Source organism: Cupressus sempervirens, chromosome 3 (assembly GCF_028749045.1).
Source record: "Cupressus sempervirens isolate cs-2001-9-10 chromosome 3, ASM2874904v1, whole genome shotgun sequence".
NCBI lineage: Eukaryota > Viridiplantae > Streptophyta > Pinopsida > Cupressales > Cupressaceae > Cupressus > Cupressus sempervirens.
The window spans coordinates 49,953,839-49,979,808 of NC_143120.1; the positions used below are offsets into that span (position 1 = coordinate 49,953,839).

Genomic DNA, 25,970 nt, shown 5'->3' on the forward strand with positions numbered 1-25,970 from the left:
GACCATTTTTCTCAACATGCTTCTGATATTTTAAATCTAAAAAGGCTGAAATCTCCTCCTCACTAAGAGAATCCTCTTCCTCATTTTCACATTCATTGTCATCTGTAGGCATACAAGCATCATCATGGGTTGATTCTCCTTCAAAATGTTCCAACTTTTCATCTCCATTTGAATCTGAAATTTCATTTGACTCATATATTACTTTAGTCTCGCATTCATTTTCCTCTACAACCAGCTCATTATCCATAAGTTTGAGAAAATTAATAAATTGATGATCATATAAGAGGCCTAATTCCTACATCTTGTAGAGAAGATCAGATGATGGAGGTTTGTATTGTATTTCTTGATAAGCATTAAACATTCTTATGAAGATTTGTGTTACAAATTCATCTTCTTGCTTTTCTAAATTCAAATATGCATCCAAAGGAGATATATAACTCAGACTTTCATCCAATATTTGGAAGAGAAGAATCAAATCAGGATCATTTGGCAAGATTCCCAACTCACAAAACTTTCTTATCAATTCCTTACATGAAGGCATGATGTCTAAAGGTAATTCCTAAAAAAATCCACCATCCTTATAAATAAATGTGCCGATGTCTTGCCTTCATATCTTTCCAGATTGAAAAATGCATCTAAGGGGTGTATGTATTCTTCCTCCATGATGTAACATAGATCTGCCTCCTGATCATAGTACATATTGTCCATGTTAGATAATCAAATCATCTCCTTCTAAGTCCTCTCCCTCAGCAGAGTTACCAACTAAAACTTTATTAAATAGAGTCGCCACCTCTTTCGAGGAATGTATTGATCTTCCAAGGTTCTCACTTCGAGCAGAGTACACTTCCAATCAAACTGATACAACTGTTTTTTAATTTTGATCTACAAAATTTGAAACTTTGGGTAGCTTCACAATGATTTATTGTGAACAACTCTCCCTAGTAGAGTCACCAATCTGTTGGTTCCCAAATCTGCCACTTCTCTGATAGGACTTCTCAATCAGTTCTGCCCAATGAACGGAAATACTTCTCGATTTCCCTGCACTTCAAGCTCCACTACACCTAGGTGGGTAGACCTCCTTGAACCTGATTACCTGGTTTAGAGCTTTTCTATAGCGAATTTGAACTTCTTGAGTTCTCCGACTGGCAAAATCTTTGAACTCAATTAAAATGAGAATTGGATGCTAGGTAATGATTGAATGTTTTGTATAATTGAATAATAATTAATTTGATGCTTGCAGGAAGGAAATTATAGATTTTTTGACTTCAATAATAAAAAGACCAGTGCCTCTGCTCATATGGGCAACAGAGTCAACTTCAATGAATTATCATGTAGAACTTTATAATGTTTTACACATTTTACTGCCAACAATTAAATAATTGAGATACAACAGATCAAATATTATGCCATTTTAAATTAATCCAGATTGAATTTTAACTCCTCTGCTAGGGAGACAAATTGGACAGAGATGGGGAAACAATTATTTATTTCACAATATCTATGATTATCAAATTTAAAATGTTAAATGACCATGTCCACTTGTCCAACAATTAAATTGATGCAAAATTCCAAAAAATAATTACAAAAATGATTCCCCTGCAGTTTAAATCTCCATGCCATTTGAAAAATTAAAAAAAAACTTTTATTTTATTATTAAAATAAAATAAATCAATTTATATTACAAGTCATATTGAACTCCTTATTCCCCGTACAATAAATAAATATAAATTACTCCTTGAGAATGTGTGAATGTTCGGATCTATCTCTTGTTTGTTATTCATCCCATTTTTATATCTTTATTATTCTAAAGTTGTGACTTATTAACTTTAAAAGCTACCTATCTTCAAAAATAAATTGCACCTCTTATTTAATCAATTTCCCTAAATTGTTCCTTATTGACATTAATAACAAATTTATTTGAATACTTCATGACTTTGCGTTTGAATTAATCTTGATATATGCTTGCTTTGTATTGACACTTTATTAAGAAATAGCTTTGTTTCTCATGAAGATCATCGGCGACACATTCAAAACTCATGAGGGGTTGTCCTGAATAGTCTCATATCCTCAGATGTTCATAAACTGATAGTGTATAGTGGTTTTCCTCCCTATGATTGATATCGTGAATCATAACCACCATGGGAAGTATATATGTGCATGATGTGCTTTGAATAAGCAACTCCAAATAAAAACCCATCTGGACTCCACATGACACGACTAATACAATAGGCTCTTTGTTTTTCTTGCGTAACTTCCATTCTTGTTATTCGGCAATGTCTTTTAATGATACAGTGAACCTTTGTCCAAAATTTCTCCCGATGTCGTAGAAAAATTTATTTATATTCGATGGGTGCAACCTGTTGGAATATTTAATGCAGTCAGTCATTTCTCCCTGGAGCCAAACGCCCACCTACCTCCCTAACAGCTTGCAGAACGATCAATTGAATTTATTGCATGGTAGGTGGAAATTTTTTTGAATTTAGAAATGAGTGGGAAAATTTTTTGGTAGAAGACAAAAGGAATGATCAGTGTCATTCGACCAATAAGAAAGAAGGAGAAGAAGAGCAGGTTAGAAGTTGCAGAGAAGGAAGAAGAGAGAAGTGATCAGCAAATCCAGACGTCAAAGTGTAGAGCAAAGGAAGTTCATTTCGTGCCTGCAGTTGCACGTGTTTCTTCTCTAGTCATTCTGTAAGTTTATCATTTGTTTGATTCGACCTGTTGAAGCAGTGATTGCTCTAGGCATTGCAGTATGCAGCCATTAGAGCTGCAAGTTTGAAGTTTAAAGTTTAAAGTTTTCAGTTTGAAGTTTTAGGGTTTTCTGGTTGAAGCTGAATGCTCCCAGATTTGTAATAATTTGAATCAGAGTTGAATAGAAAGCAAGCGAGCATACTTGAATCCATTGTTGTCCTTCTTCAATTCATTGCATTTTGGAAAGTTTATTTGAAAGTTTGAAGCTTTGAGTCTCAGGTTTTAATGGTGGAATTATTCACGTTATAAGTTTGCACTCGGTATTGTCTTTGGTAGAAGTCTTTCTCTGCAGTGGCTATCGAGTACACTCGGTGCCTTCTTCTACCGAGCTCCATTCTCCTGTGGCTACCAAGTACACTCGGTGTCTTCTTCTACCGAGTTCACTCAGTAATCACTTTGCCTACCGAGTTCACTCGGTAATTGCTTTGGTTACCGAGTTGTGTGTTCTTTCATTTACCGAGCTAACTCGGTAAACTCTCCTGCCGCCTATTCTCTTTGGTTACCGAGCAAAATTTATCACTCGGTAATAGTTGTTCCCGAGCAGATTTTAGGGTTAGGTTGTGAGTTTTTTCTTTTTTTTTAATATATTTCTCACACAACCTTTGTATTTTGTTACCTTTGACTCCATCGTTGTGGATGTTCTTATTGGTTGAGAGCAACAAAAAAGAGTATCGGTTATCATTCATATCTTCATTTATGCATATAGCTACTCTCGAAAATGCCTGACCAAGAAGACTGTGTCCATCGCTTACATCCTTGTATAAAAATTCTTCTAACACTTCAAAGTGTTGGGAGTGCATGCCAAGATGGACCACTACATTCATGACCAAGGAATACCAATCTAAATAATGTTCCTCCACGATATCACAATAGGCCTTCAACGGGAGCTAACAGTCATTAATTATGCAAAATAATAGGAAGATACATCGTATTTCCTCAATCATTTTATCATCTTTCTCCTTGTTCTTGGTTGTCTTAACCATCATATAAACATGAACATCAATCTCTGTCTTGTGATGGGTGCCTGCAAGCCATCAATATAGCAACTCCAAGGATGATCAAAGGTTCTAGTCTATCACACCCAGAGTGAATGAAGATTGTGAATTCCTTGTATAGTTCAAGCTAAGTATGCTTTTATTAGTTAAACTTTCTTAATCAAGATACTATCAAAATATCTCCCATATTGTAAGAAGGTTATGTTATCCTATAGGATTGTATACTTACTTTGATGTTCACATCTATTCCTTCACTTTAATGAATGATACCTCCTCTCCATATGCCACTCTTCACAATAAAAAATGGAGATTAAAATTGGGCTCCATCAGATCCAACCAAGTACAGGCATCTTGTTGGAAGTTTGATTTATCCCCTCATTACTCATCCTAGCATTACCTTTGCAGTAGGAATTTTGTCCAGATTTATGCATAAACCATGTGAAGGACATTGGTTTGCAGCACAACGCGTTTTAGAATATCTGAAAGGAACTCAAACTCTTGGCATAAAATATTCAAAAGTGTCAGACTTCCATCTTACTGGCTATTCTGACTCAGATTTTGATGGTGACAAAGAGAATGGGTTATCTACTTTTGGTTATTTGATGACCCTAGGATCAGCTGCTCTTACTTGGAGATGAAAGAAACAAACAATTCCTACTGACTGTACAACTGAAGCAGAATATGTAGCAGTAGCTCAAGCTACAAAAGAAATTGTGTGGCTGAGAAAAATTCTTGATGACTTGAAGGAGAAATAGATAACTTCAACAACTTTATTTGTTGATAATAATTATGTAATACAATTGGCCAAGAATCTTAAATTTCATGATCGAACCAAGCATATCAATAGCAAATATCACTTGATTCAACATCATATTGAGGCCAAAACTATACAGATGAAACATTGTTCCTCTATAGAACAAATTGCTGATATTTTTACTAAAGCACTAGGAGAGGTTAAATTTGAACAATTCGGAATGTTACTTGGCCTGACAAACATCCCTTCAGATTAAGGGGAGAATGCTAACTAATCCCTCGGAGCATCTTTAGTTTATTTATTTTTTAGGAAGTAGTTTTTTGGCAGTTTACTTATGTAACGATTTATATAGTTGTACACAACTGCCTAAACAGTTTTTAGGTTGTATATATTCCCTTATTGTTATAATAAATTTGCCGATGTGTGCATTTCATTCACATTCTTTGGACTTGTTATAGCTTCCACACCTAGACGCACAAATTATATGCAAGTCAAAAGCGTTTAAGAACTATATTTATTAGTATTAAGTTTTCCTTTCACGACAATTTCCTATGCATCCTACAACAACCATTTTCACTTCTAATACTACTTGCATACGAGTAAACAGTAGAAAGGCCTATTGGCATCTCCATTTTCAGCATAGCCTTAAATCGTAGAATTATGAGAAGTCATATCAGTTTTAATCATGACATCAAACACATGATGCATATTTTCCATACTCTCACATTCTGCATACATATCTTATTTAAGAATTCTAATAACCCATACACAAGCAACAAACTCGCTTCTATGACAGAATCTGATTTGCACCATCTATCTGCATTTGCCAAACATAATCTTCAATTATGATAGCAGTTACCATATGTTTCTCTTTAGGGATTGCCATCCCCAATGGGCGGCTGCAATTTTCTTTACGATAACATAGTGCTAGTTGAACTTCTGTTGCAGAGATTAATGACAACCAGCACTCTAATGATCTTCTGATCTCACAATCATCATTCCAAATGCTTTTCTTTATTTTAGGTTTTTCAAATCAGAAGTTAAACATTTCTTCACACTATTCCCATGCACAGTTCGTCAGATTCTTCTATCTTTCTCCAAATTCTTAGATATCAACCATTTGGCTCTTTCACACACCAGAAAAATTATCACGGCCCAAATATCACATTTTGCTCTGATACCATATTCAAAAATAGAAAGAAAAAAAGGTGACAGCAGATCACAAAGAAATAAATTTAAATATTCATACAGATCTGGCTGCACACAAAATAGCAGATTACATAGCTTCTTTATATAGAGGAATTTCAGCTATGAAGGAAGCTTTTAGAATTCATATGGATTATGCGGATTATGGGCAGGTCTGCAAGACTTGGTATAACTTATTTAACTAGATATGTGTTGCACAGGTGGAAAGATTTTTGATGAGACTCGACCAGACACCTGTTCAGTTCAACAACTTGATGAGGTGGAGCCTGAGCTATTAGTTTTTCCCTTTTACTAAGAGTCTATTTGAACAAAGTAAGCTGAAGTTGCATGAGATTCACACTAGGCTCATTTTTATAGTCAGATTTTTTCAAAAGATAAGATCGAGTCCATAGAGTTTGGTTTGGCTTGGTCAAGGTATAAGAATAAGGGCCACCTTTAAAAATCATATATTAAGAAAGAAATTAAGATTGGAAAAATCAGTGTGTGATGTTTAAACTGTCCCAAGAATAAGCCATAAAAAGTGAATGATGTCTATAAACATGATAACTTAGACTTCTAATTTCAATTTCAAGCGAAATATTATTTGATTGTGACATCTAACTCACTTATTCAAATAGACCTTGGACTTGCATCTTTGTCTATTCATTTGTATAAAAATTTATCTATATATATAAAATCCTCTCTATATATATCATTTTTTGATAAATGCCATTAAATTGTATTAAAAATATATTATTTATAAAAGAAAAAAGGAACTTAAAAGTCACTGTATGAGAATCAGCACACAAAAAAAGGTAAACGAAAACGCAAGATCATTTAAAAGATATGAAAGCTTGTATCCCCTACACATAATAATAGCCTGCTTTGTTACTCAGTGAATCATGTAATTCACTCTGTTGTATCTTTTTCTTCTGTTCATTCTTATCCTCTTTATGATTAAGATGAATTTGTATAAATTCCATTTTGAAATTCCATTGAATTATTTAAAAACTGTAAAATTTTAGAAGAAACCTTAAGGAAAAATATGAACCATCAACAACAAGCCCTAGACCATGGCATTGAAATTTCGAAAACTATTATTTATTGATTCAGATAACTTAAAGACTCAGTCTCTGCGCATCGTTGGAAACCTCAGGTTCTTGTGTAGTAAACAAAATCTTTGGTAACAATAGATTCAGATAGTTAAACAGGGTGTTACAACCTTTAAACATGGTGAATGTCTGTGTAGAACTACTGTTTTCAATAAGCAATCAGCCAAAGGTGACTATGAATGAATTCACGTGGTAAGGAAAGATGACGATCAAAGTTGTTTCTCCACTTCTGGCTGCATATTCTCCTTTTAATTTAATAAATTAAACTCTATTATACCTTTTTTTGTTTTGTTTGCGTCTTCAATATTTATTTGTTTATATTTTTCATGTTTTATTTTTTCGGAAGATTTAAAGCTCTTCACGTGACATTTTGGGCGGATCATCCTACAATAGACGAACTGAATGGTTTTGACAACTTATCTCGAGGCTCCTGTAATATTTATTCTCATGTCTTTTAACATCTGTTGAAGTCAATGATGTATCACATTTTAGCTTAATTTGATTTATCCATTGATATGCTATGCATTTTAATTTGGAATTTGCTCTAAGTTGCTTGCTGTTCACGCCTGCACTGACATTATTTTATAATGGCTGATGATTTTACTTCGACGCAGGAAAAGTCACTTAAACTAGAAAACGCCGAGCTGGATAAAAAGGTAACAAACTGTCCAAACCTTCTCCACACTTTCACCATAATTTTTCCTTTGCTTTTGACCACAATGGAATTTCTAAGTATGATACAGATTGGTCGAATTCGCAAGGCATTCGAAATTAATCTTGACATCATGGAGACAGACGGTGCAACTCAACAAGATCTGCCTCAAGCTAACCTTAATCTCACGTAACTTTCATGATATTAAATTCTGCGAACTGATTTATCTTTAGCTGGAAAGCTAAATTTTAATGAAGTTACTTGTGTACTGTGCAGCCTGTCATGAAGTTGAGGGCAGCTGTGGCCTAGTAAAAATCATTACTATTTGAAGATTTATTAAAAAATACAGCGTTGACAGAGATTTTATTATAGACAATTCGAAAAGAAATTAATGCTCAAAGGGGAGCGATGGTCAAATATAATTTAAATTTAAGACTATATTGCATTGAATTGGCAGTTCATTTATAAAGAAAAAAAATAGAGAACTACAGATATCTAAACCTGGTTACTGTGTAGATTTGCAGTAGTATATAATTAATAAAAACATTGGAAAGAAAAATAGCACAGCATGCAAGATGATGCCCCGTCAAAACAGGAAACTATAACAAAATACAGTGCATATTTATCATCCATGTCTTGACTGTGAATTTCATATAAATTAACAAGATCATTAATATCTGATTTAATTGTTTGTAAGTCTAAATATTCCGTTGGACCTAATGTTCTGTTGTTTTAAGCTTAATATTTAATAGCATTGTGTCAACTTGAAAATATTTCATGGAATATAAATGGGTGGAAGAGCACATTTTGTGGTTGGGCTTTATATTACCCTTCCAGCCAAAACATGAGAATATCCTTTAGTTTGTTTTCTTGGCTGAAGTATAAATAATGTGGCTGATGAAATACTGATTCATTTTTGAAAGAGAGTTTATTGGGGTCTCTAATGCATTTGTTCAAAGATAACTCCAAAATGTTTTCTATTAAATTGAAGAGGCATAAGCTTACCTTGCAAATACATGTGCTAAAATTAGAATAAGACCTTAAGTATGTAACCATATTTTTTGACCCATATTCAACAATCTCTATCTTGCAAATGAAAGAGCAAATATAGAGATGAAATATGCAAAAGCGTAGAAAAAAAATCTAAAACTATAAACCTGAAATAGAAAAAATATATTTCCTAAACATTTCTTATGTTATTTAAATGATATAGGAAGCATAGCAAATAGGGAAAAATAGGACGCAAATAGATAATTAAATTCTTGGGAGGACAAACCCTACAAGACTTGCAACACAGAGTATTTTTTGTGATGAGAATAAGAATGCAAAGAGTGGAATTATAAAGAAGTGAAAGTTGGGTTAACCACCCTTGACTAATTAACTATAGCTCTCAACTCCCTAATAGTAAGACTGTATGGCATCGTCAAAACCAAGTTTTGCCTTGCTTTTATGATAAGAGGCATATTCATATTTTGAATGATACAACAATTGGCATGTTTCAAAGCGTTTCTTGGAAAAAAATGTTGTTTTAAATTCTGGCACTTGTAAGTCCAAGGCTTTTAGTTCCACTATAAAAGAAGGCATATTGTCGCCTTCATTCAGAGCCCATAGAACTATATACCCCTCATTAGACTTCTTGAATGCTCTTGAGAGAATATTTTTGTTTTCAATTCCATTTTCATATTCTTTCCCTTTAAAATGATCAATATTATCAGGAATCCTATTTGATGAGGATCCTCCTTTGAGGTTGAATCTTTGCACACTAAATGTAAATTTTCCTTCTAAGGAACCTTTACTAAAATCCCTTCCACCATTCTCAAGATGACTATCAAATTCACTAAATTTTCCTTCTAAGGAACCTTTATTAAAATCCCTACCACCATTCTCAAGATGACTATCAAATTCACTAGAATGTTGCACATGAATTGCCACACTAGCGAAGCCTGCTCTATGAAGAATTAATGATAAGTAATGAGAATATCTGTAAGTGTAGGTGAGAGTTCAACTCTATATTATAAGCACAAGGTTCCATTGATATGGTTGTCATGCGAAATGGGGAAAATCATTGTAACCACGTGAAGTGTTATAAGGTTGTCACATGTCTATGATGTTTAGCTATGTGGATTGAATTAAAATTTTGGATAATATAATACAAGTGGATTAATATAAAGCTACCACCTATAAAATGGTTCCTACTACATGTATTGTTAATAAATGTCCAAATATTTGTAAATAAAATTTGCTATTTTTCACAATAGAAAAATAAAAAGACCACCGAAAAAAGAACTGACCAATCAAAAAATAAGAATTAAATGATAAAATCTCACTTTAATAAAGTATTTTGGAAGAACATTGGATAAAAGGACTCCACACAGTTTCCTAAAAATGAATTAATAGGTAAGAGCAATATGAAAATTTTAGTCTTCGCCTATTGCAGGACTAATAAGACCAACAGCCAAACATACCCTTTTTAAGGACACCGATAGTAGGTAGCTCCAGCTGAGCTAAGAGATAAATTTTACAAGTATGTAACTTGTTTCAGTTACAGATTGTGGTACAATATTGTTTGTAATAGATATTCTAATCTCAATTCGAAATAGTTTGGAATTTTTTTTAGTATAGGTAAGATTTTCTTTTGATAAGGCACAAACTCTAGTAAATATGAACAAAGTTTCCAAAGAGGTAAACAGAAAAGAGAAGGGTTTACCTAACCATTTGCATGCTTTACCAATATAGTGAATTGGTTAATTGGATTAGCCTTCTCATCATATCTTACACATGGCATTAGCTCAACAAATATGTTCCTTGTTTAAAAGATTAAATGTTTGATAAGAAATTATAGTTACTATTGAATTGATGAATTGCATATATATATATGAGAGAGATTGCTTATATATGCAAGTACTACCTCTCAACAAATATTTAATGAAGATAGAACGTATTAAATTATGATACTAAAAATAACTATTGTTAAATGATAGTATCATATGCCAACTAAGTTATCTTAAGTAATATTAATAGAGTAAATTATATTTATTTCACTTGTGCTTCCACCCCTTTTAGTTCAACTTGAGCGGATAAACTATTATGCAAATAATGCAAGACTAATATGAAGATATAGCATGTGAACCTTGGTACTAGGCTATGTTAGGTAACTATATACAAGTATTGTGCACCTAATATCTCACAAGTGGAGAGAAGGAAAAAATCTAATGGAACAAAACTCATCTTTGAAAAAGAGATTCGTAGAAAGTCAAGATGTTGTGTACAAAGGTTGCACACCAATATCCCCGAGAACTACATCCATCCCTAGATTTTAATGCAAACAACCCTAATAGAGACAACATTATCCCCCATTATAAGGAATCATCAAGACGCTAAAGAATATTTAAGGTTGAAAGAGAATCCCATTATGAAGAATGAGATCTAATTGTCCAATTTAAAAAAAATTAATATCCCTAATGTCATGAGAAGGAAGACGTATCAACAAATGAAAGATTAGAATTACAGTCAAGTGTGTCAATAAATACCTTAAAATTGGGAAAAACCTCAACCAAGAAGGAAATTATGAATGTCAAACACTAAATATTACCTATTGATGTAAATGTTGGTTTTAATAGGTGTTGACATGGGGGTGAATTAATACAATAATAAATATGATAACTAAGCTTAAGGCCTTCTAAAATAACCAATATACCTAACTTAAAATAATGTAGAATAATATAACATCCAGCATCTAAAAAGGTTAACACAAGACACCAAGATTTTTAATATCATGGAAACCCTTCTTAGAGGGAAAAGCTTTGGTAGGGATAGAACCCACAATTATTTGATCATGTTCTATGAAATATGGCCTCTAAGGACCAATTATAAGAAGTTTAAATTCCCCTCCTTAGAAGTTATTGACAAAATTTGGAAATGATCTTCAACTTGCTCTAACAACATGCTTTATGAATGTATTGATTTGTAAATAAAACTCCAAATTTATTGCATTTGCACAATTGCATGTGCTCCATCATGAAATTTGATCAAATCAACCAACACAACTCCTACATAACTATCCACATTATAATGGACACATCATCACACATCTATAGTCAATGATTGATTCCAAAAACTAATTTTCTCTATTGATCAATAAAATAACTAATTTTTTTAAATTGTTCTTCACAATTCTCTCTATCAGACACCAAAATCCAATAACTTTATTTACCAATCACCAATTAGTGTATGGTTACAACAAGTTAGTAATATTATTAGGATCTAATATCTATAACCACACAATCTTATTAGATTCCTATTGATCACATCAATCAATTTACCTTCTATGTTCTTGCTCCTATTCCTACATTGTGAACTAGTTTCTCATGTTCAACACACTAAACATATTTGGTTATAGAAGTAGCAAAAGAATTACATCTAAAAGCTATGTATATTACCTTGCACTAAGATGCAATATAAGGCATGTGTATCTCCAAAGGAGATGACCAAGCCCCCAACAAAACAACAAAACATAAGTATAACAATATACAATTGAAACCAACTCATTTTATCACAAAAAAATTTTAGTTACACAACTAAATATTGATTGATGAGAAAAATAACATACAACATGCTAGGTTGTAAAGCCTTCTTAGTTATGGCCAATATATTCCAGATTACATACCAAAACTTGGTACTTTAGAACTATACTCATGCTTTGCCTCCTTGATGCTACCAATCGTCCTCCTAAGTCTTAATGACATTACTTATATAACTATTAGGACATGCGGGTTGATTTGAATTTACAACCTCCAATAATAGGAAATGTGTTATACAATATAGGGTTAGCCCTCAGTGAACCAATGACCAAATACATAATATATTATAAAACTTTATGCAGCCTCAGATATAGGTCAACACATTAATCACCTATCTAGATCTAAGAGCACATGAGCTAACTCTTAAATGTAGAACCTTATAAATTAAGTAGTAGGCATCATATGAACAACGATATAGAAAATTAGTACCTTATCGTAAACATGGTTCGAGGTAGAGGAAATGCTGACAATGTCATATTGGATACATTGAGACAAATTGTAGCCATATTAGATGTTGTGGAGACAACCCAGAGAAGAGGAGCACATCTTGGTGATGTGAGTGATGATAAAGTTATAGCACCAAACCCTAATCTAGAACCTGAAGAAGATCAAGATGAGGAAAGATTGTTGAGAGTATTGTCCAGGGCATATTCAAAGCCTATTGTGGAAGTTGTTCCTTATGATGGAAAATTGGACACCAATGCTCTATTGGAATGGATCTCTAATATGGAGAAGTTCTTTGAGTTTGAAAACACTCCTAATAGTAAGAAGGTGAAAATTGTAGTTACTAGGCTAAAAGGTCATGGCTCACCATGGTGGGAGCATTTGCAAACTAATAGACAAAGAAGAGAAAATGAGAAGATAAGGATTTGGTTGAAAATTGTGAACAAGGTAAACACAAAATTCCTTCTTGCTGATTAGCAAGTTATGTTGTTGAGGAAAATGAAAAATATGAGACAAAGGGACATGATTGTGAAGGAGTATACAGAGGAATTCTATAGATTGGACATCAGATCTAGACATGTGGATGATGATGTTGAGAAAGTTGCAAGGTACCTAAATGGATTGAGGTTGGAATTCAAGAAGAAATAGGTTTTGTGAAATTGGAAGGTGTGGATGAAGCATATCAATATACCTTCAAAGTTGAGGAGATCTTGAAAAAAAAAACATGAACAAAGACAAAGAGGTAGAGGTGGAAGATTCTAGAGAGGCAGAGGTAATTCTTATGAAGAAGGTAGCAGATTTGACAATACTATGAAAGATAAGGGAAAATATGAATATAATAATGATAAAAAAGGCAAGACCAAGTGGAAATGTGGTAGTTCTTACCAAGGAGGTACTAGTTCTTATCGTGGAAGAGGTAATTCTTATTCTAGAGGCAGTTTTTGTGGTAATTGTTTCAAGTGTGGCAAAGAAGGGCATAAATCCTTTGAGTGTAGATCCTCTGAGAATGAACAAGGTAAAAGAACTGTTATGGTTCAAGGAGACATTGACGGTTCACTGAGTGGACCTGAGGTATGAGAAAATCTTATGGTGAGAAGAACCTTATGTAATAAGGGAAGTGATGAGGAACAAGTTCTAAGGAGAAGTATTTTCAAGACCAGATGTAAGATGGATGGAAAATGTTGCAAGGTGATCATTGATAGTGGAAGTTCTACAAATTTGGCATTAGAAGAGTTGGTTACTAAGTTACAATTGCATGGATCGAAGATGAGCATAAAATATTGGTAAGTGAACAATGTATTGTGAAGTTTAAGATTGCACATTATTTTGATGAAATTTTGTGTGATATTATACCTATGGAATATTGTCATATTATGTTGGGTAGACCTTGGCAATATATTAGATATGCTATAAAGGATGGAAGTTTGAATAAATATACTTTTTGGGTGAATGGGAGAAAGCAAATATTGTTTCCTTTGATTGAAAGTCCAGATGAGGTTAATTGTACTACTGTGAGAATTTACATGGATAATGGAAAGCAATTTGAAAAAGAAATGAAGAAGAATGAAGTTTGTTTTTCCATAATTCTAAGGAGACCAAGTTATGCTAGTCATTACCCAATGACATGAAATAGTGGTAATCAAGTACTGGGCAGTGTTGCCCAAGTAACAAATAGTGGAAACTAAGTGACAATAGAAGTTGTAAGTATTGACTAGGTACCGGAAGAAATCATCAATTTGTTGAATGAGTAAAAAGATATTATTGTAGAAGAAATACCTGATGGTTTACCACAAGTAAGGAGTGTAAGTAATTGTATGGACCTAATCCTTAGAGCTACTTTACCAAATAAAGCACCTTGTAGATTTGCACCTATAAAGAATGAAGAACTTAACAAATAAGTACATGAGTTATTGTAGAAAGGTTTGATTAGAGAAAGTTCAAGTCCATGTGTTGTACTTGTTGTATTAACACCTAAGAAGAATGGAGAATGGAAAATGTGTACTAATTCTAGAGCTATTCACAAGGTCATAGTGAAATATATGTTTCCTATGCTAAGGATGGATGCCATAATGAATTTTTTGAGTAGAGCAAAGTATTTTACCAAAATTGATTTGAAGAGTTGATTGTTGGAATTCTTTTAGAATAACTAAGAGGGGGGGTGAATTACTTATTCAAGGTCCAGATGTACAAATAAAACATTTCACAATTTAGTGAACCCATAAAACATTCTTGATCATGCATGCATGAACATTGTGTGTTAACCAAATTGATATGTTACTATCAAATCAACATGCAGAAATGTAAAGCATAAAATATAGCATATCTATCAACACACTTGACACAATGATTTAACATGGAAACCCAATTTGGGAAAAACCACCAGTAACATGCTACTCCTTTCTCACTCTTCTGAAGCGATGCCCTATTAAAGGCCAACCCTGTTAAAGGTTACAATACACATTGTTAAATGTGACCCAGTTAAAGGATTCCAACCACCTTGTTAAAAGTGAGCCTTGTTAGAGGATTTTAGGCCATTCACTTGAAATACCACCCTATTAAAAGATTTCCCAATGACTATTAGGTCAACCTTACTCCAAAGGATTTACCCTAGGCTGATACAATTGTTAGAAAGTAACAGTAGAGCTTTGATCTAATACAACTTATAACCTTACTTGCAGATTACAGATCACTATTCAGTCATCAACTCTGCTTGTTTACAATCTTTGCAACTCTGACAACTTGTTCCCCCTTCAAGAATTCATCGTCTTTAATCCTTCTTGCTTAGTTTGTCATTGTAGACTTCTTCGCTTGGGTCATTTGATGAAGAAAAACCCTTTCCTTCTCCTTGTCAGATTTTCACATCAAAACTCTCTAACCTCTATGCTTCATGACTAGACATCCCTACATATAGGAATTTAGAACTCTTTTCCCATGCATTATCCATCACAAAAATTAGGGTTTTCGATGGATTAGGTAGGATAAAATGTATCTACCCCATTTCTTATCTTTTCTAGAAACTTCTCCTAGAATCCATTTGAATTTGCCTCCAAAATGGTTTACATAAGATTCTTTGCCACCAGCTCATCAATCTTATCTCCCTCCCGATTCATAGGTTCTAAGAAAACAAACTTGTCAACTTTTATTTGGAAAATCTTTGATCTTTGCCATAATGTAGTAGCTCGACATTATCAATCTTTTGATGCTCAACATGTACTATGTTACTTGGCATCTACTGTAAAATCTATTGGCATCAACTGGATTTTACTAGTGCTCCACATCAACTAGAAATTACTCAGCATCAACTAATTGGCTCGACACCTACTAACTTCCTTGGCATCCACTAAAATTTGCTTTTACTCACCTCCAACTGTCTTTTTAGTTGGCTTTCACTAACTTTGCTTGACACCTACTATCAACTTGGTCAAGTTTGGTAGATGAACTTTATTTAACCTTATTCTTCTAAACTTTCAACATGTAGCTAGTCATTTTGTAACCTCAAGTAGATCACCAATACATTATGTTATTACTATCTTGACTGATTCTTGCACTTCAATACATAATCATAACCCAACCTTTCCTCTAGGTACTTTTGTTACATCTTGTTGATCAAATCCTCCTCATCAATCAACTAAGTGATAGTGCTTGAAACATGTAAGCAATTTTCTTATTAGCATGTATTAGGTTTGACATGAGTGACAAAACAATGATTGAAACACACAATCTTCTTCAAAAGTTCTTCCACTCAAATGATCTTTTCAATTAGATATCAACAATCTCCCTCTTTGGCATTGATGGCAAACCAAACTGATCAACTAGTCAAACAAATGATGAACATCTTGCTCCATCAAACTAACTGGGTTAAAACAGTAAGGAAATACCAAAAGGAAAACTTGTGGAGATTTCTCCCTCTATCAGTAGCTCCATCTTCTGATTAGGTTACAAAATATAACTCCCTCTAAGTTCCTTCTTTATCTGATTCTCTTCTTTCATGAATCAACAAAATATCAAAATATCTCCCTCTTTCTTTCTTTCAGTCTTCTGATCTTCTAATGATGTACTATCTCCATTGTTCCTCTTGCACTAATTAGTTTAATATACTTTCTCCCTTGATCATTTCTCCCTTGATCAGTTTAATGTACTTTCTCCCTCTTTGACAACAATGCCAAAGACATATATTCAACACTTGGCATCTTTGTTATATGCAGATATAGGCTTTTGCAAGTTCTTCAATTTTCTCCCTCTTCACCTTGCTTGTGATTGATTTGTAGTTCCAATTCTGTGATTACTTTAGGTAGTTCCTAAAGTAAGATCCTCTGCATCAATTTGTATGAAATGAATGTCAACTTGTTTGATGCAGGGTACTCCCTTTGTCTTTTATATAGCATTTGATAGGGGTATCACCCCTAGTTTACCTCTCAGATACTCATAAGCATCCTTAGGTAATGCTTTGGTAAAGATATCAACAATTTTCTCCTTCGTGTTAATATATTCCATCTTCACCTCTTTATTTTGAATCAATTCCCTTACATAATGATACTTTGTTGCAATGTGCTTTGTCTTTGTATGCATTACAGAATTCTTTGATATATTGATAGCACTTGTATTATCACAATAAAGTGTCATTGGTTCTGTGATTTCTTCCTTCATTCCCTTAAGTAGTTGTTTGATCCATACAATGTTTGTACAATTAATAGCGACAACAACATACTCTGCTTCAGTAATAGATTGGGAAGTACAACTTTGCTTCTTGCTATTCCATGTAACAAGTCTTCTGCCTAAGAATAATGCTCCTCCACTGGTGCTCTTTTTGTCATCAATATTTCTACCCCAATTAGCATCAGTGTAGGCTTTCAATTTAAACTTTTCATTCTTCTTATAGTATAACCAATACTCTTTTGTTCCTTTCAAGTATCTCATTATTCTTTTTATAGCCATCAAGTGATTCTCTCTAGGGTTAGTAAATAATCTTGCAACTATCCACACAACTAATGCAATATCAGGTCTAATATGTATTACATATTGCAATTTTCCAATCATGGATCTATATAATGTTTAATTGACTTTAGTTTAATCCTCATTCTTTGATAGCTTGAGTGTTGTCACCATAGGTGTACTTACTAGTTTTGAATCCTCTAGTCCAAATGTCTTCAATATCTCTTTGACATATTTTGACTAAGTGATATATATACACCATATTTCATTTGATAGACTTGTAATCTCACAAAGAATTTGATCTCACCAAACATTGAAATTTCAAACTCTTGCTTCATTTGGTTTGCAAAATCCTTACACAAAGCATCTTGTCCACTAAACATGATGTCATCAACAAATATTTCTGATAACACTATAACTTTTTCTTTATCTATCTTCATGTACAAATTGTTGTTATCATCTGTCCTTTCAAATCCAATCTTAACAAGATAAGTATGAAGTCTTTCATACCATACTCTTGGTACTTGTTTCAATACATATAGGGTTTTGTGCAGTCTACATACCATGTTCTTATTATTTTTGTCAATAAAACCCTCTGGTTTTTCTATGTTGACTTCTTCTAATATGTCATTCAAAAATGCAAACTTAACATCCATCTGATAAACTTTAAAACCTTTGTATACAGGATAAGCAAGCAGAATTCTCACTCCTTCCATTCTTGTAATAGGGGCAAATGTTTCACTATAGTCAATTTCTTCTTCTTGTGCATACCCTTTGCAAACTAGTCTTGCTTTGTTTCTTGATACTTTACCATTCTCATCTAACTTGTTTCTGAATACCCATTTTGTGCCAATCACATTTTTGTCTTCTAGTCTAGGAACTAGACTCCATGTCTTGTTCTTTTCTATCTGCTGAATTTCTTCTTCCATAGCCTTGTACCAATCATCATCTTCCAATACATCTCTCATTGTCTTAGGTTCCTTCATGCTTAACAAATATGATTCACCTCTCAATCTATTCCTTGTTATTGGCCTTGCATCTTTGTCTCCAATGATTTGATCTACAGGATGGTGTCTTTTGACATATTTGGAGAGTCTAAGCTAAATTCTTGTGGTTGTATTCTATCTCTCAGCTTCAGTATCATTGTGTGCATCTCTATCAGGTGTTTCAGCATCTCTTCCATGTGTGCTAATCTTAGAGTTAGATTGTGCATTCTCCTCATTCTACAACTTGGCATCTGAATATAACTCGATATTCACAAGCTATGACTCGACAATTGTTGAAACTTGCTATTGGCTTGCTACATGATTTGTAGCATCTTCTTCAGTAGGCATTCCTTCATTTGTATGCTTCTGGTTCTTTTTTAGGTTTAGCCTCATGTGCTTTTGTATACTCATCAAAATTCACATTTGCACTTTCTACAATTTTGTTAGTGTTAGTAATTAAACACTTATAAGCTTTACTTCTTGTGGAGTAACCAAGGAATATACCTTCTCTTTTTGCATCAAACTTTCCACTTCTAACATCTTTAAGAATATAGCATTTACTTCCAAATTTCTTAAAGAATTTCAGATTAGGTGGATGACCATACCATAATTCAAAAGGTGTTGAGTGAGTACCTTTCTTGACTTGCACATGGTTCAAGGTGTATACAATAGTACTTATAGCTTCTCTCTAGTATTTTAAAGCAACATTCTTCTCCATCATGAGTGTTCTAGCATAGTCTATTATTGACTTGTTTCTTCTTTCAACAATTCCATTTTGTGGAGAGGTCCTAGGTGCAGATGTGTGTCTCTTGATTCCTTTGTCATTACAGAACATCTCAAACTCATGTGAAATGAATTTACCTCCTTTGTCTGCTCTCAAGCATTTTAAATTTTTACCTATTTCATTTTCAACTCTTGGCAAGTACCATTTAAACATTTAAAAAGCATTTAATTTTTTTTATAGAAACATCATTGTAAACATTCTAAAGTAATCATCAACAAACAACATTATATACTTATCTCCTTTGTAGCTTTGTACTTCAATAGGTCCAAAGGTCCACACAAGTTAGTATGAACAACTTCAAGTATCTCCTTAAAGGTATAAGCTTTACTTTTAAAGCTTGAGTTTGTCATCTTGCCTAGTTAATATTGTTTGAACATTATATTTTATGGTTTCTTCAACTTAGATAAACCTCTAACTCTTTTAATGTTACTAATACTAATCAGATTATCAAAATTTACATGACATAATCTCTTGTGCCGAAGTCGTACATCATCTAATTTTGCAATAATACAAGTAGCATCTTCTATATCCAAATAGAACAGATTACTTCTAGTTTGATCACCTTTTCCAATCAAGTTTCCATTTGTATCATATATCTTGGCTAATTTATTTTTAAACTCAACTTTGCATCCCAAATTATTCAATTGTAACACACTTAACAAGTTATAATTTAATTCTTCAACATAATAAACATTGTCACATGAAATGTTGTCTATGAGTTTGGTAGACCCATTTTATTTTATCAAACATAGTTCATGATTACCAAATCTTACATTATTTCCATCATAACAGGTTAAGGTAATGAACTTACTTTTGTCACCAATTATGTGTTGTGAGCATCCACTGTCAATGATCCATTTGTCATTCTTGTTCACACAAGTGTAGTTGCCTCATCCTTATCTGATTCGTCCTTCATTGCAACATATACCACTTCATCATAATTTTCATTAAATTCATGTTCATCAGCAATGTAGCATGACTTTTTGCCTTTGCCTCTGTAGTCTCTTCCATCATCTTCACTTCTATTTTTATGCTTGTTCCCTTCTCTAAAGTTCTTCTTTTTTGTACATCTTACTGCAATATGACCAACTTCATTACAATTGAAACAAATGATAAGAAACTTACCATTGAACTTGTCTTTTCCTCTGTGAAATCTTCTGGCCAGCAATGCTTCCAACTATTCAATGTCTTCCTCATCTGTGTTATTGTCACTAGATGCATACTTTATCTTTCTTTTCTTCTTCTTCTTTTTCTTTACTTCCTCAGAATCCTTCAACAATAATTTTGCTTAGAAAGCTGATTCAATACTTTCTGGTCTGTAATTATCAAAATAGGATAGCTCAAAATGAGTGAGTCTTCCTACTATACCTTCAAGGGTTAGATAATCTCTTGGTATACATCTCAACTCTTGAATTCCATATACTCTAATAGCATACATGGGCAACAATGTTCTCAAGACTTTACTTAACATAGTATCATCATCTATTTTACTAGTAGCACCTTTTATTGCACTAACAACTTTTTTAATTCTAGAAACATATTGAGCAATATTCTCACCTTCTTCCGTTCTCTTTGATTTGGCTCTTTGAATATTTTTGTCTCCTCCATAGATGGTGTCTAGGGCATCCCACATCTTCTTTGCACTTTTAAGGCCTTTTGATATCATCAAACTCAGCATAGCTTAGGGCAGAGGCAATCTCCAACATTCTTGATTGTGTTCTTTCTTTTTCTTTAAATATTTAGTAGTTAGGGCTCCTGGTGAATCAACATGTTCTACTGAGATGCAAGATTGCGCATAATCTCCAAGTCCTCCAAGGTGTACCTTCATCAAACTTTTCTATGTAGAAAAGTTATCTCTGTTGAGCTTGGGTATCTCTCTTTTTGACTTCTTGATCTTTGTGCTTATAGTATCTTAAAACTAATCCTCTTAAGTAGATGGCTCTGATACCAATTGTTAGAATTCTTTTAGAATAACTAAGAGGGGGGTGGCGGGGTGAATCAGTTATTCAAGGTCCAGATGTACAAATAAATCTTTTCACAATTTAATGAACCCATAAAACATTCTTAATCATGCATGCATTCATTGTGTGTTAACCAAAATTGACATGTTACTGTCAAATCAACATGCAAAAATGTAAAGCATAAAACATAGCATATCCATCATCACACTTTACACAATGATTTAACGTGGAAGCCCAATTTGGGAAAAACCACCAGTAACATGCTACTCCTTTCTCACTCTTTTGAAGTGATGCCCTGTTAAAGGCCAACCCTATTAAAGATTACAACACACACTATTAAATGTGACCTTGTTAAGGGATTTCAATCACCCTATTAAAAGTGAGCCTTGCTAGAGGACTTTAGGCCATTCACTTGGAATGCCACCCTGTTAAAGGATTTTCCAATGACTGTTAAGTCAACCTTAGTCCAAAGGATTTACCCTAGGTTGATAAAATTGTTAGAAAGTAAAAATAGAGCTTTGATCTAATACAACTTACAACCTTACTTGTAGATTATAGATCACTATTTAGTCCTCAACTTTGTAGCTCTGACAGCTTGTTCCCCCTTCAAGCATTCATTCTCTTTAAGCCTTCTTGCTTAGTTTTCCATTGTAAAATTCTTCACTTGGGTCACTTGATGAAGCAAACCCCTTTCCTTCTCCTTGTTACATTTTCGCATCAAAACTCTCAAACCTCTATGCTTCATGACCAGACATCCCTACATATAGGAAACTAGAACTCTTTTCCCATGCATTATCCATCACCAAAATTGGGGTTTTTCGATGGATTAGGTAGGATACAGTGTATCTACCCCATATCTTATCTTTTCTAGAAACTTCTCCTATAATCCATTTGAATTCAGCTCCAAAATGGTTTACATAGATTTTTGTGCCACCAGTTCATCAATCTTATCTCCCTCCTGATTCACAAGTTCCAAGAAAACAAATTTGTTAGCTTTTATTTGGAAAATCTTTGATCTTTTTCATAATGCAGTAGCTTGGCATTATCAATCTTCTGATGCTTGACACATACTATGTTACTCGACATCTACTATAAAATCACTCGACATCAACTAGATTTTACTGGTGCTCAACATCAACTGAAAATTACTCGCATCAACCAATTTTCTCGGCACTTACTAACTTGCTCAACATCCACTAGAATTTGCTTTCACTCAGCTCCAACTATCTTTTTTCTCATCTTGCACTAACTTTGTTTGGTATCTACTATCAACTTGGTCAAGCTTGGCAAATGAACTTTCTTTAACCTTATTCTTCTGAACTTTCTAAGTGTAGCCAGTCATTTTGTAACATCAAGTAGATCATCAATATATTATGTTATCACTATCTTAATTGATTCTTCCACTTTAATACATAAGCATAACTCAACCTTTCCTCTAGGTACTTTTGTTACATCTTGTTGATCAAATCCTCCTCATCAAACAACTAAGTGATAGTGCTTGAAACGTGTAAGTAATTGTGTTATCAACATATAGCAGGTTTGACATTAGTGACAAAATAATGATTGAAACACATAATCTTCTTCAACAATCTTTCCGCTCAAATGATCATTTCAATTAGATATCAATAGTGGATATCATTAGATCAAAATTAGAGAAGGTGATGAATGAAGAGTGCTTTCAAGACAAAAGATGGTTTGTATGAATGGTTGGTAATGCCTTTTGGTTTGACTAATGCACCTAGTACTTTCATGAGTTTGATGAATGAAGTTCTCAAGAGATTTTTTTTTAAGTTTGTGATTATTTATTTGGATAGTTCATCACTTATCTTGAAATCATATTGGATGTCACTACACTAGCAATGACCTAACTTGATATAGAAAATGTACCCAACCTCTCCTAGCTTTACAATTTTTGTCCACCTTAGCAACTCAAAAACACACTTCAATCAATACATATCTATGTAAATAGTATCTTTGTAGCTTTAATGGTTTCCCCTAAAACCCTCCAACCCTTAGCTAAGTAAAATTATGAATTTCTATAAAGAAACTACCATAAACTATGATTAGTTGAATAGCCTCTTGAGATAAACACTATTTTCCTTACCTTGTAAATCAAACCCTAACTTAGCCAAGAATGTGTCTTGTACCCTTTGAAGATCTTCAACATTTCTTTTTTTGTAGAAATGGGTAATAATCATATATAGCCAGGTTATCAACCCAAATTTGGTGGGGTAACGCCTCCTACTATCTGCAAAAAGTTAGGATATTAAAAAAAAGTAAGATGACATGTAGAAACATGTAGCTTTTGATACCTAAAAGAGCTCCTCATGAAACATATACACAATAATCTTAGCCTAATCAATGAGATTATCCTCATTAAGTACAAGCTAGATAAAGAAATACATCCAATTTTCACACAAGAAAGCATATAGGTTTCCCTTAATCCTATTCAAGAAGATGATGAAATATTTGATTTCATATATCATTTGTAACCTAGTTAGGTGTCTTGGAAAATAGAAACCATCATTCTTTGGCTTTAGTGGTCGATTCTTAGCAATGGTACTGTTAAAATATTTAGAATCTATTATAAATTGGGAATATGATAATGTAATGGTCAAGTCTTCATACACTTCTTTGGGAAGAATCTATAGGGATCCTATATGTTGGAAATATAAGAGGACTAACTAAGAGGGAAGGGGTGAATCCATTACTACAAAAATAAACCCCAGATCCCTTAAATGTCAATACAAAACTAAAACTGTGCTAAAACTATTGCTACTTGATTAACACACAGGCACTTGGTTAGTACTAACAATATTTTGTAACTTGGCAAGCACTATAATATCAAATATTACTCAATAAATATTGAATATGTAGATCTTAATATGTTAACTATGATTAACTTTAATTAACTTAGTTGCATACACATAAAAGAAATAGCATGAACATAAGTGACACCAAGATTTAACGTGGAAACTAAACTTGGGAAAAACCATCAATTGCAACTAGTTACTATTTTTCACTCTTCTGAAGTGAGCCATATTAGGAGCTAACCCTATTAAATGTTACAAAATGCATTTTTATGTGTGACCCTATTAGAGGATTTAATCATGCTGTTAGAAGTCACCTTGTTAGAGGTATTTAGACACTTCTATCTAGAAATGTCACCTTGTGTAGAGGATTTGGAAAATAACTTTTAGGATAACTCTGTTAAGAGATTTGATACACTGCTACAATGGTTAGAGGGTAACAATAATATGACTTGATTTCTTATTAAACTATATTGTTAATTTTAGATCTCAATTTAGACTTGAAAACTTGATCGTTCCTAATCAAATTAATCTTTTTTGCCCAACAAGGATATTATGCTTATCCTTCTAATTCGCTTCCTCTAAGCATCTTCTTATCTTTGCACATTCTCACACATTCTATCCTCAACTTGAACTTATACTTATATGATATACATTGACAAGTCATCTTGAATACAACTTAGAATAATTAATATTCATCCCCTTAGTGGGCTAGAACCAACAAATAAACCCATTAAACTACATATGCCAAAACAAGAAAATCCTCTGGTAGTCGACTCTGCTCAGTAGACACTAACACTAGAATGATTTTTGTGTGTTAGCCAAGTGAACTCAGTTAATATTGCATCTTTGCAAACTTCCTTTGGTAACCGAGTGATCTCAGTTAACACTGGTTCCATCCAACTTTCCTTTGTTAACTAAGTGAGCTTGATTAACACTCCAGTTCTACAAACTTCTCTTCGACACCCAAGTGAACTCAGTAGACACTATCTTTTGAACTTATAAAATACTAGAATGCTCAACAAACACACGAAGTTGTCTTCATCACCCAAGTGAGCTTGACATACACTAACTAGTAAAGATAAGATATTTTGTGTAACATCAAAGACAATATACAAGTGATCAATTATTTTCAACAATCTCCCTCATTGGCATCGATGGCAATGCAACATGTCATAATATAATAAAATTTTAGAAAAAAATAAAGTAAGAAAAATAGCCTTAGTTTTACTCTAATTCCCATCCATGAGAACTCCCTCTATTAGTGTGTACTTCCTCTAACTTCATTTTCTCCCTCTAAAAACAAACTTTTCTATCTGCAACATCTTCTGATAGCAAACTCTCCCTCTTTGATAGCAGAAAAAGTTCTTCCTCTTTGACATCTTTGAACAAAATTTATGTGATATGAAACAAACTCTCCCTCTTTGACATCTTATGCCAAAGACAATATTCAGTGAACATCAATGTACTTATTGCATTGATTCATATGCAATCCTTCCTTTTAGTATTGCATCAACTGGACTGATCTTCAACATGCTCTAGTTTATGCATCACTAAATGATGTTTAGTGAGCTTTAGATAGGGGTATAACCCTAACTTACCTCTTAGATACAAGAATGCATCCTTAGGTAATGGCTTGGTGAATATGATTGCAATTTTTTCTTTAATACTCACATATTCCAATCTCACCTCTTTGTCTTGCACCAATTCTCTTAGAAAATGATATTTTATTGCAATGTTATTGGTCTTGGTATGCATCACAAGATTCTTTGATATATTGATTGCACTAGTGTTATCACAATAGATAACCATTGGATCCTTGATTTCTACCTTCATACCTCCCAACAGTTGCTTGAACTAAACAACATTGGAATAATTAATTGCTACTAAAACATACTCTGCCTCTGTCGTAAAATGAGAAATGCAATTTTTCTTCTTACTTGTCCAAGACACTAGTCTCTTACCAAGAAAGTATACTCCACCACTGGTGCTCTTCATGTCATCAACACTTACTACCCAATATGCAT

At 33.3% G+C, this 25,970-nt stretch overlaps 2 protein-coding genes across 9 annotated transcripts in view; one reads left to right on the forward strand and one right to left on the reverse strand.

Annotated features, from left to right (window-relative positions):
- Positions 1–8,132, forward strand: part of LOC149564735 (protein VERNALIZATION 1-like) — a 306,073-nt gene extending 297,941 nt beyond the window's left edge. For both annotated transcript variants that reach the window (XR_016361908.1, XM_089818295.1), the window contains 3 exons: positions 7,409–7,450; positions 7,538–7,635; positions 7,723–8,132. Coding sequence is in view for 1 of the 2 variants with exons in the window: in XM_089818295.1 (XP_089674421.1) it covers positions 7,409–7,450; positions 7,538–7,635; positions 7,723–7,732 (150 nt within the window). In the remaining variant the exon portion in view is untranslated. The remainder of the gene's footprint in view (positions 1–7,408; positions 7,451–7,537; positions 7,636–7,722) is intronic.
- The window catches only part of LOC149564736 (truncated transcription factor CAULIFLOWER D-like), a 248,965-nt gene that overhangs the window by 79,909 nt on the left and 143,086 nt on the right, over positions 1–25,970 (reverse strand). The window contains exon 3 of one of the 7 annotated variants that reach the window (XM_089818303.1): positions 23,075–23,381. The exons of the other annotated variants lie outside the window; for them this stretch is intronic. Coding sequence (XP_089674429.1) covers positions 23,346–23,381 — 36 coding nt within the window. The 3' untranslated portion in view covers positions 23,075–23,345. Of the gene's footprint in view, positions 1–23,074; positions 23,382–25,970 lie in introns of those variants that run through there. 7 annotated transcript variants of the gene reach the window in all.